General features: G+C 43.6%; 1 protein-coding gene across 3 annotated transcripts in view; it reads left to right on the top strand.

Moving 5' to 3' along the window:
• The window catches only part of chd5 (chromodomain helicase DNA binding protein 5), a 77044-nt gene that overhangs the window by 42910 nt on the left and 17639 nt on the right, over positions 1 to 16495 (top strand). For all 3 annotated transcript variants that reach the window (XM_052039345.1, XM_052039346.1, XM_052039344.1), the window contains exons 16-28: positions 1522 to 1643; positions 2731 to 2904; positions 2998 to 3139; positions 4617 to 4748; positions 5270 to 5387; positions 6585 to 6709; positions 7820 to 8048; positions 10441 to 10610; positions 11343 to 11517; positions 12190 to 12276; positions 12383 to 12471; positions 14073 to 14206; positions 14733 to 14877. In XM_052039345.1, coding sequence (XP_051895305.1) covers positions 1522 to 1643; positions 2731 to 2904; positions 2998 to 3139; positions 4617 to 4748; positions 5270 to 5387; positions 6585 to 6709; positions 7820 to 8048; positions 10441 to 10610; positions 11343 to 11517; positions 12190 to 12276; positions 12383 to 12471; positions 14073 to 14206; positions 14733 to 14877 — 1842 coding nt within the window. The remainder of the gene's footprint in view (positions 1 to 1521; positions 1644 to 2730; positions 2905 to 2997; positions 3140 to 4616; positions 4749 to 5269; positions 5388 to 6584; positions 6710 to 7819; positions 8049 to 10440; positions 10611 to 11342; positions 11518 to 12189; positions 12277 to 12382; positions 12472 to 14072; positions 14207 to 14732; positions 14878 to 16495) is intronic.

Raw genomic sequence — 16495 nt, 5'->3', positions numbered from 1 at the left:
GCCAACAATCTCATTCTCAACACCCAAAAGACTAAGGAGATTGTGGTGGATTTCAGGAAGTCAAGGAAGATAGATCTTGGTCCAGTGTTCATTGGTGGCGAGGCTGTGGAGAGAGTCTCCAGTTTTAAATTCCTGGGGGCATACATTACCAAGGACTTTTCCTGGGCAATACACACCTCAGCTGTCATTAGGAAGGCACAGCAACGCCTCTTTTTTTTGAGGAAATTGAGGAGAGTCAGACTGTCTCAGAACATTCTGGTGAACTTCTACCGGTGTGCAGTGGAGAGCATCCTGACCTACCAGCATTACTGCTTGGTATGCCAGCTGCACTAGGAAGGAGCAGAAGGCTCTGCAGAGGGTCATCAAGACGGCCCAAAACATCATTGGGACTCATTTACCAGCGATGGAGGACATCTATCAGGCTCGATGTCAGAGCAGGGCTTTAAACATCATTCGAGAACCAGCTCACCCTGCTCACTATCTTTTTAAACTACTACCCTCTGGTAGGCGATACAGGACAATACATGCACACACTACAAGACTGAAACATGGCTTTTTTCCCAAAGCTGTCAAATTGTTGAACATGGACTGACACCTCCTATACATACATACACATACTATGTCTTCCCCCCTTTACTGGCTGGACTCATGGTGTTATTTAATATATTGATATACTGCTGATTATCATTATTATTATCACGGTTCATTTGCACACTGCCTTTTTATATTTTTTATACTTTATATTTGTGTAAGTATGTTTATTTTGTTTTATAGTTATAATTGCTCTTATCAATTTATTGCCATGTAAAGATTTGAGAAAGATTTGAGGGACATCTTTTCCACACAGAGGGTGGTGGATATATGAACGAGCTGCCAGAGGAAGTGGTAGAGGCAGGTACAATTACAATGTTTAAAGAGCATTTAGACAGGTTCATGGATAGGAAAGGTTTAGAGGGCCATGGGCCAAACGTGGGAAATGGGACTAGCTCAAGTAGACAACTAGGTCGGCATGGATGCGTTGGGCCGAAGGTTCTGTTTCCGTACTGTATTACACCCCCAAACAGCAACCTGCAATAATAACTGTTCAAAGAGTGCAGCAATTGATCTCTGGAGCTATGACATGAAGAACCTAGAGAAGTAGGGTTGTTTTAATCTTGGAGCAGAAAAGCTAACATAGATATTCAGAATTATGAAGTTTTTATTAAGTATATAAAAGGAAACTGGTTCTACTGCAGAAGAATCCTTAACCAGAACACAGATTTGAGGTAAATGGCTAAAGAACCGGAGGTTTAATTGAGAAAGAATGTGTTTTTATTCTGAGTTGCTGTAATCTGCAGTGCAAGCAGACTCAGTGATAACTTTCAAAAAGGAATAGGTTAAATATGTAAAAGGAAAGTATTTACAGTCCCACGACGTTAAGTATAATGGAGCTGGCACATACCTGGGTCACGGTTCACTTGTTTCTATGATGTCACTGAGTGTCTCCATGTGTCTGTGTGTGAGAAGTTGTTTATTTCTCAGTATTTCAGGGTGCTAAATGCTTATAAAATCGATTACAAGCTGCTGTTGACGGGGACACCACTGCAGAATAACCTGGAGGAACTCTTCCACTTGCTGAACTTCCTCACTCCTCTGCGTTTCAAGTAAGTTTCATTATTTCAAAATTTACATCTTTCATTTTCACTAAAAGGAAAATAACCAAGTGGCCAAAAGTGCCTTGCGTCATAGTCAGATTGTGCATAGCAAGCTCCCACACATGGCAGTGTGGTGGTGACCAAGTAACCTTGTTTTAGTGATCACTGAGGGGAAAAATGTTGGCATGGCACATCAGGGGAAAATTATCACTCTTCTTTGAAAAGGCTTGAAGGTCAAATTGTTGAAAGAACCTTTTTTAACATCTCATCTGAAAGACAGCATGTGTGACAGTGCAGCATTCTCTCGGTTCCGCACTGTGGCTTAAGTTTTTGAGTCTCTGGCATGGAGATTTGAACCTACAACTTCTGTACACTTGCCTCCAACTAAGTCAGGGTTGACATCTTAATTAGAGATTCTTTCCTCTCCTGAGGATGTTGACTCTGACCCAAATGGCCTCTTTCCTTGTATGATCCCAGTCAATGCCTAGCCTATTCAGTCATGGAGGTGCATGGTGAGAAGAGTGGTCCAGTTTCAATGGAGATCCTTATCTCAGTCAGTAGAAGCAGCTGGATGGTGGTGGGAATATCTGGTGATCTCAGACCCACTAATGGGCGCAGACTTGGTGTAGGATCTGGTAACTCTGAGGAGAAGACATTGGCTGGAGAGAAGAGGGGTTGTGCTGGTGTTGAGGATGGAATTCATTGACTTCATTGAATACATCTGACAGACATTGAATTCATTTCAGCTTGGTTTGCAAGCTCACCTGTTACAATGGTCAGTGGATATGCCCTTCACCTGCTGAGCTAAGGAGCAAATTCTATCTCTCCTTGCTGGGATTCAGAGCTTGCTGCACTGGTCACTGCTGCTCAGCGTCTGGTCCACCAGCATTACCCAGGTGTTTAGATGTCGTGGGGAAGGAGTGTGTGGGCAGTGGTAGAACCGGAGTTTGTGTTTGAGTGAAGAGGCATAAGGAGGGGTGTCAGGGTATGGTAGTACTGGTTTTAGAGATGGGTAACACTTGCTGAGTCTTAATGCAGACAAACACCAGCACTAGACACATACGGGGCTGCAGTGACTGTTTCTATATTGTTACAGTAATCTCGAAGGATTCTTGGAAGAGTTTGCAGATATCTCGAAAGAGGATCAGATCAAGAAGCTTCACGACCTCCTGGGTCCACACATGCTGCGGCGTCTTAAGGCTGATGTCTTTAAGAACATGCCATCAAAGACCGAGCTGATTGTCCGTGTGGAGCTCAGTTCCATGCAGAAGTAAGTTGGGAGAAACAGAGTGGGGTGTCTGTATCTGGGTGCAAGCAGCTTATCTCTGGAATCTGCTTCTTACATTTCTGTGTGCCTTCACAGGAAGTATTACAAGTTCATTTTGACCAAAAACTTTGAGGCTCTGAATTCGAAAGGTGGTGGGAACCAGGTATCACTCCTGAACATCATGATGGATCTGAAGAAGTGTTGCAACCATCCCTACTTGTTTCCAGTGGCTGCAGTGGTATGTATTGAATGCTGAAAGTGCAGCAAAGATTTCCTTCCAGTGGGTGCACAGTGTTACAATTTCTAACTGCATGTCAGTTCACATATTTATCTCTGAGGTAAAAGATCGTGCGTTTAGATCAACTTCAGAGAATTGCATAGATATTACAATACAGAAACATGTCATCCAGTCCCTGCTGAAGTGTTTGCTTCATGTGTGACTCTTTCCAAATTACTTCGTATCAAGTAATCAATGTGCACTTCTCTTTTCCTTAATGTATATATCTAGATTCCCCATAGTACATTATTTTGTTCCTTTGACTACTCCAGTTAAAGTTGCATATTCTCATCATTTAGGCATGTAATCCAGGTTGACACTCGTGCAGTGGTGAGGGAGTGTTGCACAGCTCTCGAGGTGCAGCAACAAATTCAACAGGAACTGCGTAGCCTCTGGAAACCAACTTTATAGCCATACATGACTATTAAGTAGGCATCACTGACTGACCATCAGAAGCCTAGCAGTCTTTAACCCCCTGCCGCAATCCCACATTTTGCCTGGTTTACAGTGATGGTTTTTTTTCTGTTTTGTGTAACTCAGGCGAATCCAATTTGTACATTTAGGATCAATTAAGTTGTAGAATATAGTTGCATAGAAGGCTGAAAATTTTCACCCCAGTGACTTGGGTTTGCCAGCAGTGACTGAGGGAGGGAGTGAATTTCTGACCTTTCACAGTGACCACACTAAGATGTTTGAGTTGTTCCCAGTTCAGGACAAAGGTACCAGCAGATCAGCACAGCAAGTCTGATGCAGGGTCTCGATCCGAAACATCGACTGTCCATGATCCTCCACAGATGCTGCCTGATCCGCTGTTTTCCTCCAGCAGTTTGTTTTTTGCTCCAGATTCCAGCATCTGCAGTCTCTTCGTTTGGCAGTCTGACTGACCTTATCCCACAGTTTGTGTTGAGGTATTTGCTATTTGTGTAATATAGAGGGAGTGGTGTAATGGTTCTGTTATTGGTCAGGTAATCCAGAAAACGAGTACATATCCCACCAGGGCACTGACTGTATAGGATTTGGCTCTCAAGAGTTTGATATCAATAAAAATGTATTGGATTGTCGTTTAAAAGAAAACAATTGGTTTATTACTGGGAAAGAAACCTATTGTCCTTGCCCATTGTGGATCTATATGTAACTCTAGTCACACAACAATTTGGTTGACAATGAACTTCCCTCTAGCAAGGAATGGTTGGTTGGATCAGAAGGCTACCATTCTGGAAAATAAATGTCAGTCTTGATGCAACATCCTGGGAATTATTATTAATAACATTGAATTGCTTCAAGCAGGGAAGCGTGGTTTTGGACAAAAGTGTGAAGGTTCCACCCTGTGGTGGACAGCCAAGCATGGGATCTGACTCTGTGTGATCTGGCTCACTAATTAGTATTCTGCTCTCTGGAACCTGTGTTAACGGCGCTGCTGCCTTGCTGGTATTGACAGGAAGCCCCCGTGTTGCCAAATGGATCATATGATGGGAATTCACTGGTGAAATCCTCTGGGAAGCTGATACTCTTGCAGAAGATGTTGAAGAAGCTGCACAGCCAGGGCCACAGAGTGTTGATCTTCTCCCAGGTAACTAGGGGTGAAATTGAATAGGTTCCTTTCTCTCTGCTCTCAAGCAGCTGAAATGATAAATCCCTCACTGGGCTGTCAGTCTAGTTGTCAACACTTATGTTTGAGCCCACCCTGAGCATGTAATCCAGATGTTCCCAGCAGTGCTGCATCTTAAGCATTAGCTTTTAAACTGAAGTCCCATTTGCCTTCAATGGACGTGAAAGGTCCCAAGGCATCGCTGGAAGGAAAGCAGAGCAGTGCCCCCTTGTGTTCTACCCAATTTTTAATCCATGCCTCAGAGTTCAGTGTAGCTCAGTTAGTAAGTTATCTCTCTGCTGTTTTGTGGGATCCTGCTGTGTGCAGGTTTGCTGCATTAGCCATATTACAATGGAGATTGCACTGCTAAGGTTATGGAGGGATTTCACTGTTAGTAAAAGAATTGAAAGCAATAGGGTAGGTTCCATGTGGGTGATGGGTGAGAGTTTGTATTGGAGCTGTGGGGTCCAGCTCTGAATAAGTATCTGGTTTTTGACTGACAGATGACTAAAATGCTGGATCTGTTGGAGGATTTCCTGGAGTATGACGGATACAAATACGAGCGGATAGATGGGAGCATCACTGGCAATCAACGGCAGGAGGCTATCGACCGGTTTAACGGTGAGTAGGAGTCAGTGGCTCAGTGGAAACTGATTTTCATTCCTTGTGCTTGTTGGAAAAACAATAGTTTACCTTTCACCCAATGGTCTTGGTGTGTGCTTCACTGCTGAGGCAGCCCCAGGTCTGATGAGATTGAAAACTCCCCGGATGAGTTTATAAAACAACAGTAGCCCGATTCTGTTCCTAGGCCACGGTTAGAATACTGCTTTCGATGCTGGGCTGCTTTACTTTGGGAAAGATGTCCAGAGATATTGCAAAAGGGATCCGTATGATGATCCAGACAATGCGATCGTGTGAGAAGAGATATGAAAGGAAAAGGTCTGTGTCTACAAACGAGGAAGTTTAGTGAGAAACTTGAAGCTTGCAATTATGAAGGGTGTTGATGAAAAGCATCACTAGTTTCCATTGGTTGGTGAGGGCACAACAAGTGGGAAACTCTCAGCAGGTCAGGCAGCATTCGTCGAAAGAGAAAAAGAGTTAACATTTTAGGTTTAAAAAACCCTTTGTCAGAACTGGGAAAGAGAAAATCTATTAGTTGCAGAGAAGATGGGAGAAGGATAAAGGAAACATCTGTGATTGGCTGAGGCCAGGGTCACAAATTATCCCCTGAGCAATCTTGTCCTCTCCCTCCTACAGATGTTCCCTGTGCCCTGGTTACCCCTGCCCCACCTTCTCTGCACCCAAATACTAATTTGTTTTACCACCTTCCCAGTTCTGACAACCTAAAACACTAACTGTATTTCTTTTTCCACAGATGTTGCCCCGACAAGGTTTGAGGGTCAAAAAGGCCAGCCAGTAAAGTAAAACTGAATTAATGTTCCCTCGAGTCTGTCCAAGGTCCTTGTGCTTTTCAGTTTCAGCCTCGTGTTAATCCTGAATTTAATTGCTGCACCTTTAGCAAATGTGCCTTCAGCTGCCTTGGCTAAAACTCTACAGTTTCTGCCCTCGACCTTTCTGACTGATGTTCCTCTTTTCAATTCACATCAAAGGACTCCTTAAAGTCTGCTTCTTTGATAAAGATGTTGGTCACCTCTCTAAGAACCACCTCAAATGACTTGGTGCACAATTTCTAAAAATAATATCCCTATGAAGCACTTGGGATCCTTTGCTGTGTTGAGATGGGAAAAAAAGTACAAGTTGCATCAAATGTAGTAGCATCCGTTTCTTTGTCACCCATCTCTGTCTCGTTCCTTGTAGCCCCAGGAGCCCAACAGTTCTGTTTCCTTCTGTCCACTCGAGCCGGAGGTCTGGGAATTAACTTGGCCACTGCGGACACAGTTGTAATTTACGATTCAGACTGGAACCCCCACAACGACATTCAGGTCAGAACATGGTTTGCCCAAGACTTCTAGATAAAACTTTGGGGGATTATTTATGTTCTTTTTTTTAAACTTTTGAAATAATTCTGTAAAATGTGATGCTGTGTGATCAGGAGCTACTTTAGGTGAGGAACCCAGAGTTCTGATCTGTTTGCAATTGGACTGGGTAAGTTTGACAAATTGGAACCTGAGAAACTGGCCATGAAAGGTGCCAGGTTTAGATTTAAAACTCCAGTTGCTTTGTCAATATTTGTAAGAAGGGACTTGCTCACTGTGCCCTACAAGTGACTCCAGTTCGGCAGTACTTAGTCAACTCTCGTGCTTCAGGACACAGACCAAGCAGTTAATGACGGACAATTGGGGCGGTCTGACTAACGTCACCCATTCCTCCAGATCCCTGAGAACAAGTATATTTATAAATAAGGTCATTTTAACTGGTCTTGCTCACTTGATGGTGTTTAGACCAGGGTGGGAATGGGGCTGAGAGAGGCTGTGTATTGGAATGGTGAGTGCTTTGTGTATCCAATGTGAAAACACCAGAAAAAGAACATAAGTAAATGTCACCATGATGCTGGTTGATCAATGTTCCTTAGGGGCTTTAACATCTGTATGACTCTGGGCCAGTATACAGCTCCAGTTGATGATTAGTTGTCATCTGAAGTGGCCCTGACAATCTATTGAATGATGGGAAACTGCAGCCAACAATTCAGGAAGTATCTAACCACCACCAGCTCAGGGTGAGTGTGGATGGCCAAGATATGTTGCCTTGCCACTTTAAGCCCATGTTGTATGAATCATTATCTTTAAAAGGAACTTAGTGGTAAAACCTGACCATTTGTGAGGTTGGTCTCTCACTGCTTACCTGGCTGCAATCAGGGACAATTTATTACCTCAGCTTGCTGATCAGCTAACCCTGCCTTTGGTGAGAGGCCAGGAACATTCTCTCGGGCAGGGGAAATCGTAAAGTTAAACCTCTCTAGGCTGCCTTCCTTGAGCATAAAGGCAGCCAGTTACAAAATCTGGGCAGTGGGTCATGTCAGATGTTCTGTCTGTGGGTGAAATGTTCAGTAAGGGAATGCAAGCGTCAAATCTTACCCAGCCTCTGTACTATAGGCATTCAGCAGGGCTCATCGTATCGGCCAGAACAAAAAGGTGATGATCTATCGTTTTGTGACTCGGGCTTCGGTAGAAGAACGTATCACCCAGGTGGCCAAGAAGAAGATGATGTTGACTCATCTGGTAGTGCGGCCTGGATTGGGTTCCAAGTCTGGTTCAATGTCCAAACAAGAGTTGGATGATATCCTCAAGTTTGGCACAGAGGAGCTCTTCAAGGATGATGAAGGTGAGGAAATGAGAGGTGGGGCAGCCATGAAGGACAGATATGTGGGTCCAGGAGGGGAGCCCAAGGTTGCATTACTGCCTTTTCCCCATGGTTGTCGATGCTCAACCCAAGTGTTCAGAAATTTAATGAAGCCTTTTAGTGAAAATTTAAAAAAAAACTTGCAGTGGGAACATGAGGCCATTCAACCCTTTGAGTCTAATCAATGGTAACGTGCTGTTCTGTACCTCAGCCCCAACTATCTATCTTGGCTCAGTGTTTCTATCTTGGATGTAGACTTGATGAACTGTAACCCACAAGGATTTGCATAAAGAGCAGGAGGATGATACTAGGTTGGGTGGCTGGTTTTCAGCTGGCATAGGTGTGATGGACTGAATGGCCCACCTGTATCCTGCCTTGTATATTTTGTGCAATTCATATCCTTATATACCTTTGTGTACAAAAGATTGATTAATTTTAGGTCTTGGATACACACCTCAGATTAGGAAGAGTCATTTTCAGTTGTCTGGTGGGTCAGTTGATGTCAATTGCTGCCTTGGTAATAAGTTTCTGTGCCTAAAGTAGCAGTTGTAGTGAAGGAGATCATGGTCTGTTGTGGTCCTTCTCCAATGACCCATGAGTGGAAATTGTGTAGGATTCGGGTGAGTCCATGGATGAATAGTCTACCAGCACTTAGCATCTTGGCTGGGACATGAAGGATGGGCTGGTTGGGTGAATGACAATTAGCACCTGTTGAAATAAGTTCCAGCCAATCACTGCCTCCAACCGAGGAGGAGATAATACTGGAGAGCAAAGTGTTTTTGTGTGAGAGAGTGAGAGAAACTTGCCACAGGCTGGGCTGGGTTTGATCTTGGGTTTCAGAGATTAAAGAGAAGGGACAAGTGGCTGGTTATGGCATCTAAGGAGGGAAATGGGATGAAAAGTGATCAGGGTATCGGGAATTCATATTCTGAGCAAAATGTTAAGGAAGCTAGGTTTATTTGCAAAGGGAATGAAGAGATTTCAAGTGATGTTTTCATGATTGTCAAGGAAAACTACTTCCACAAATCAATGGAGATATCATGTTAACCTAGTATGAGTCTGAATTCGTGCCTATGGAAGCATGCACTTGGGACAGAGAGTGCAACAAGGGCTCAGCAGGTGCATATCTGAAATGGGATATTAGTTTTTGAAGAGATGTTAAATTGACTGGACCTTTTCTCTGTAAAGTTTAGAAGAATGAGGGTGATCTTATTGAAATGTACAAAATTCTTACAGGACTTGACAGGATGGACATGGGACTGATGTTTTCCCTTGCTTGTGTATCAAGAAAATAAAGGATACTTGCTCAGGAACGAGATGAGAAGAAACTTCATTACCCAGGGAATAGTGAATTTGTGGAGTTCTTTACGCAGTGGAGGTTCAGTAACTGGATTCAAAACAGGTTCCTTGATTCTTGGATGTTAATGGGGATCAAATGATATGGGGTTTGGTACCGGAATGTGGTGCTGAGTTAAAGAATAGCCATGAACTTGAAGAGCAGAGCAGGTATAAGGTCTCAAATGACCAACTCCTGCTTTTACTTATTTTGATGAGAAAAGATTCCTTTTCTTAAAAAAACTAACAGTAAAAGGGAATTTTTCACCATCTTAAGGGATTTGATGAATAAGTTATTGGAGGAGACAATTGATGGCTAAGTATATCTGGGTTACACAGGTATTTCTGTGCCAAGTTTTTAAAAAAAATATATACTTATTAGGGAGAAATGCTCTGGGAAGAGTGAGAGTAAAGGCAGGAAATCGTTGAAAAGGTGGTGGATATGGGAGTGAATGGTAATTGGAGCTTTCAGCACTGTGAAAGGTTTTTAAAGGGATACAGAGGAATATTGAACAGAGATGACAATCAGTTATGTTCTGACAGAATAGTGGAACAGCATTGAGGGGCTGAATGGCCTCCTGCAGTTACATTCCTTCACTTTTATTGTTGTGGAGAACGATTGCATCAATCAACACACAACGGCATAGAAACAGGCTGCTGGAATCACCAGGTTTATGTTGGTGTCAATGCTCCAAAAAATTCCTCCAGCCCTTTTTCATCCTTTTTAACATATCCCCTGATGGATAAATGTGCAAACAGTGTCAGAGGTATAACGGACCTGGCGCAGGGGTAGATTTACAAGCTTAGATTTTCCCCACATGCATTTAAACACTAAACAAAACCTCTTGGCAATGGAGCAGAAGACAAACAGTGAGAGAAATAAGGTGAGGGATGATGGAATGCCTGAATGACAGATGAAGTTTAAGTGAAAGGGGGAATAACTAAACATCATTGAACCCTATGAGTCGAGCTCTATGAATCCTAAGGTTCTCAGCACTGATGCAGGGAAATTGCTGATTGTTTGATCTTTAACTTCCAGCCGAGAAGGAAGCTGAGGAGATGCGTATGATCCACTACGATGACCGTGCCATCTCAAAGCTACTGGATCGCAATCAGAACGCAACAGATGATGCTGACATTCAGAATATGAACGAGTATCTCAGCTCCTTCAAAGTAGCTCAGTACGTGGTGCGGGAAGAGGATGAGCAGGTAACAACCTTTTCTTTAAGGGTTCAAATTAACGAAAGCTTGGTCGATTAGGGCTGTGAAGCAGAGCTGGACTATCCCAGGGCAGTGGTGTGGGGTGAAGAACAGAATTTGTAAAGAAACTATCAAGTGGCGGGGAACATTTTCTGGCAGAGTGGGGAGGGAGAGCTCTGCAGCATCTGGTCTCGACCCCTGCTTTTGATGAATCTGTCTCTTGTGCTCAGTGGATTATGCTGGAGGATTGAAAAGGAGGCAAGGTCAAATTGGTGGTGAAATTGTGCTGGTTTCAAGTTGTGCTCAAGTTTTGGAGCAAACCTTGTTTCTTTGAAATTTGGACTACACAAAATAAAATAATTTAACATTAATGGAACTCTGATTTCCCGAAGTAACAAAGACACTTGCATGTGCTTTTTAATGTGGTTTCTTGTTTGTGGGGCACAGATTTTGATCGCAGTGCTAATTTCTTTGGTTAACTGTTCTCTTTGACATGTATCCAAGAAATGTCCTTTGTTGCAATGATATTAAAGCTCATCGTATAGGTTGAGTGGGAATTGCAAATATGCACCTCAACAGATGCATACGTTTCACCATGTGAAAAGTGATCAATGATACGGGTGTGAATGACCAGGATTAATTACACATGTAGGTTTTGGATTAAGCTCCTTGCTTTAAAATGAATCTTCCATGGATGATTCTTTAGTGAAACTGATTTATTGATAATCTTGCAATATTTAGGAGGAGGTTGAAAGAGAAATCATTAAACAGGAAGAGAACGTGGACCCTGATTATTGGGAGAAGCTTCTGAGGCATCACTATGAGCAGCAACAAGAGGATCTCGCCAGGAACCTGGGCAAAGGCAAACGCATTCGCAAACAAGTCAATTACAATGATGCCTCCCAAGAGGACCAAGGTAATTGTGTGGAAACCTGGGCAGTGTGATGAGGAGAGCTTGCAGTAGGGTGTGGTAGCATAAGTGGTTATGAATCCATGCTCATAATTGTAGACTGATAATCTGGCGACTCAGAATCAGATCCCACTGTTGACAGGCAGGATTTTTGTGGAAATAAATGTGGAATTAAAAGGTGGTATCAAAGACGGTGACTATGAAACTACCAGAGTCTCATCAAAAACCCTCCTGATTTACTGATGCCCTTTGGGGAGGAAATCTGACTTCCTCATCCTGTTTGGGCCTAACTGACCACAAGCCCAGGGCAATGTTGTTGATTCACTGACTCGGCAGGTGAAATGTTAAACTAAGGCCCCATCTCTTCCCTCTGTTGTTTTGAGCGGGGGATTATCCCTCAAACAACAACAGTTAACCAGATGATTATATTACAGTGCAAGAATCTCTTACAACGTTTCATAAAAATACCTCATTGGCTGCGAAGCAATTTGGAATGTCTGAGATTGTGCTGGAGAACTGAATATTGGGTGAAACCAAGGGTAAAGGAGGGTAAAAGGTGACTTGGAAAGAAGGCAAGGTCAATTTGGTAGTGAAAAATCCTTTTCTGTTTGTTCCATTGAATCTTCAACCCCCTTTGGTCACCGTTCTCTTTTTCCCTTTTCGCATTCTCTTTTTCAGAGTGGCAGGACGACCTATCAGACAACCAGTCTGAATATTCTGTGGGCTCAGAGGACGAGGATGAAGACTTTGAAGAGAAGCTGGAAGGTGAGGGTTTTGTGATGTTTCCTTTTTCTAACTTGGGGTAGTAACTTAATCTTGAAATTGTGAGCTTGGTTTCCAGAACTTCGATTCCTGAATTTTTGTTTTCCAGCTGGGAGACGACAATCACGGAGGCAACTTAAGAATGAAAGAGACAAGCCCCTCCCACCCTTACTGGCTCGAGTTGGTGGGAATATTGAGGTAAAATAGCTTCCTAATCCTCATCATCGACCTTCAACCACAATCACTTTCAGGGGAGGAGCAGCAGGATTTCGATGCATAGTAAAGCCTTCTCTACACTGTCCCTTTGAACACTGCTAGAATAGATAAAGATGAGTTAGGTACAGTTTGGTGCTCTCTACACTGTCCCATCAAATACTCACAGGCCAAGTATAGTATAGACTGATTACAGAACAAGGCTCTCTCTCCAAGTCAAACCCATCATGGACAGCATCGGTTAGAGACGGCATAATATGCTCTCTGTACTGTTGCGTCAAATGCTCCTAGGTCAAGTACAGCATTGGTTGTTACAGAATAAACCACCTGTCACTCAGTCCCAACAAACATCTAATAGGACAATATCTGAGCCCAGGTCTGTTCATTTTTAAGCTTTTATTTTTTGGCTGAGCTAATACAGGGTGAATAGGTGTGATCACTCCGGAGAGGGTGCGGAGGAGATTCACCAGGATGTGGCCTGGGCTGGAGTACCTCAGTTATGAGGAGAGACCGGACAAGCTGGGTTTGTTTTCCTTGGAGCAGAGAAGGCTGAGGGGGAACCTGGTAGCGGTGAACAAAGTTGAGGGGCATAGATGGAGTAGACAGTAGTGCACTTCCCCACAGCCGAGGCCTCTGTAACCAGAGGGACCAGGTGGATAACTCAAGGGATTCAGAGGGGAGATATGGAAGAACATTTACATCCAGAGGGTGGTTGAAGTTCGGAATGCAGTGCCTGAGAGGCTGGTGGAGGCAGAGGCTCTTGTAACATTTAAGAAGTATCAAAAACTGTGCTCTTATTGTGATTCTCTCTGTCACGTCTCCATTCCAAGACAAACAAACCCAGCCAATCCTGTCTCTCTGCATAACTGAGAGCCTCCAGCCCAGGCTATGTCCTGTGGGGTAGGGAGGATGGGGCTGGTAGACGTGATTGGATGGATAATTATTAACACAAAGCTAAGTTGGAAGGACAAAACCAGTTGGTCCATGCAGTCTGCTTCATAGAAGCGATGTCAGGAGTATTGTATTGGATGCTTCCCCACCTCACAGACAAATAGAGGCTAAAAAGGGAACATTTCTGCTAAAAATTCCTTTCTGATTCCTCCATGAACAACAGGAATTGGTCCAGGATTACTCACAGGCCTGCTTGCAATATCCTTTCCCTTTTACAAGATGTTATTTTTGCCTCAATTAAGAACCAATCCACTCCTATCTACAGAGTCTGTCATCACCACAACTACTGGCAGTGCAATCCGAGAAATGTCCCATAAATCCAGGTCACACTTGTGTCCAAAAACCCCCTACCCTCAGCAGGAAAATCACTCACTAACTCAAAGGAAGATGTGGAATGATAATAGCATGGTTGGATTGGTTGGAATTCTGGTGTGGAAATGTTATTGGTTCCATTGAGGAGGGAGAAGATACCAATGATGTGTATGGTACACGATCATGTGAGTGCCCACTCTAGGTTATGGAAATTCACGGGCTGGGGGTCAGAGATGTAATCAGAAAGCTCCAGAGGTAAGAATGAACAAAACTTCCTGACCTGCCTTCCCCTCCCTGTGATGGTTAATCCGGTCTGTGTTTAGGTTCTTGGATTCAACGCTCGTCAGCGGAAAGCCTTTGTCAATGCCATCATGCGCTGGGGGATGCCGCCGCAAGACGCTTTCAACTCTCACTGGCTGGTGCGGGATCTCCGGGGGAAGAGTGAGAAGGAGTTCCGGTATGATTAAATTAAGTAAACTGTTTTGGATCCCTATCGCCCACTTCCTTTACTCCCTTACACTTTTTTCCCCCAGCTCCTCGCATGTCCAGCTCTCCTCATTCCCCTCGGATCATCCTGGCCTACACTTCCACACTGTCTAACCCCATCCCCAAAACTCGGGGCCCAGGGTGCAACATGGTTCAGAGATTAGGTTTATCACTGACATATGCCATGAAATTTGTTGCTGTGCGGCAGCAGTACAGTGCAAAACAAAAATTACTGTAACTCACATAAATAAATGGTGCAAAAGAGGAATAACGAGGTAGTGTTCATGGATTGTTCAGATATCTGACGGCGGAGGGGAAGAAGCTTTTCCTAAAACATTGAGTGTGGGTCTTCAGGCTCCTGTACCTCCTCGGCTTATTAACCCTCCCACTGGCCCCCAAGGGAAGGCTCTAAGGAGAATGTTTCACCAAATTCCTCTGCTAACAGTCCGGTATCCCCAGTGTCAGGGGTTTAAGCTCACCTGCTGTTCTCTCCCCAGAGCCTACGTCTCGCTATTTATGAGACACTTGTGTGAGCCGGGTGCAGACGGATCCGAGACCTTTGCAGACGGTGTACCCCGTGAAGGGTTGTCCCGGCAACATGTGCTCACCAGGATAGGTGTGATGTCACTGGTCAGGAAGAAGGTGAGCTTGAGCAACCTTGCACTTGTCAACTGTGTGAATGCAGTGTTTGAAACTGTTGACATGCTTTACTGGGTCAAAGGCTAAGTAGAAATACCAATGTTTGTGTCCTGGGAGCTCCTCTCACTCAAGCTCAAGTTAAAAGCAGTAACATTGCTTAAGGATTGAGTTTGTGGTAAATGAGTTTGGGGGAAAGGGGCAGTGCTTATGGGAAGACCATGAAGTCCCTCCCCCCATTGATGTGTGGGCTACATTCGAGTGGGCTGGGCACGGTAGGGCAGGAGTATCTGGGTTTTGAGCTGGAAGAAAAATGGTAGAAAGAATTGCCCTGCATTGATGTTCCTGGAGGAACATAAAAATTACTATAAGTTACACAAATAAATAAACAGTGCAAAAGAGGAATAACGAGGTAGTGTTCATGGGTTCATGGACAGTTCAAATATCTGATGGCAGAGGGGAAGAAGCTGTTCCTAAAACACTGAGTGTGGGTCTTCAGGCTCCTGTACCTCCTCAGTTTACCAACCCTCTCAGTGATCTCCAAGCGAAGGCTCTAGCAGGTTGTTCAGTCTGTCCCTGCACACTCTGGGAACCTAATCCTTGATTTTGAGGAACCTCTGCTCAGTTTGCTCTTGTGTTTCTTATTTACTGCTTCATTCTGTTTGAACTAGGTTTGGTGAATTTAGGTTTGGTAAAAAGCTTTTATTATTATTATTCACTGGGTTATATTTCCTGGTCTGAAGGATTTTTCACGGCCAAAGGATATCCCAAAATGTTTTACAGCCATTGAAGTACTTTATCAGTGCAGTCGCTATTGTAAAGGAGCATGTGGGAGCCCCATTCTTTGGATTCATTGAAATCTGTTGAACAGCAACAAGATGCAAAATGAAATCAGTTGCTGTAGTATTGGCATTGGTTGTGAGACAAATATTGGCCCAGACATTTTGTGTTTTCAGAGAATCCTGTGGTATTTTCTACATCTGTCCGTGGAAAGGTGTCTGATGCACTTCAGATATACTCAAATCATTAGAGCATGGATTGAATTCTACCTGTGGTACCCAATACCGTCCCTGTCAACAAGAGGCCTAGATATCTCGGTACTTAGCAACATCAGTTATATAGGAAAATACCATGAATGTTGGAGATATGAAGTAAAAGAAGAAAATGTGAAAGATGTTCACCAACTTGGATAGTGTAGGGATTCCAGGATTTTTTGTACCATTTCAAAATTTTCAATCTGAGCAAAGTGGACTAAATCAGAACCAGCAGATTGGCCAGCAATACTGCCCACTGGTGGTCAATTTAAGTAGCAGCAGGACATGTCACAAATGCAGGTTGTCCTTTGATCAGGAGTGGACTTGAGACCAGACACTAACTCCACAACCAACCACTATTACGGCTCAAGTTATAAGAGGACATATAAATTTATATCTCCTAATACATCAAATACAGGCTTGGCTGATAAGCCAAGAAAGGTTAATGACAGCATTCTGATAAAGTAGTGTTTTCATGTGATTTTCTTTTAAGTTTTGTGAACATAATGTTGGAAAATGGAACGTTCTGGCAATTAGTGACAGTTTCAAATATTCTTGAGTGAGCAGCAGCATGAATTAGATGAGAGTAA

Source organism: Pristis pectinata, chromosome 26 (assembly GCF_009764475.1).
Source record: "Pristis pectinata isolate sPriPec2 chromosome 26, sPriPec2.1.pri, whole genome shotgun sequence".
In the NCBI taxonomy this organism is placed as follows: Eukaryota; Metazoa; Chordata; class Chondrichthyes; order Rhinopristiformes; family Pristidae; genus Pristis; species Pristis pectinata.
Note: the sequence above shows the minus strand (reverse complement) of the source record. Positions and strands in the feature narration are given on the sequence as shown.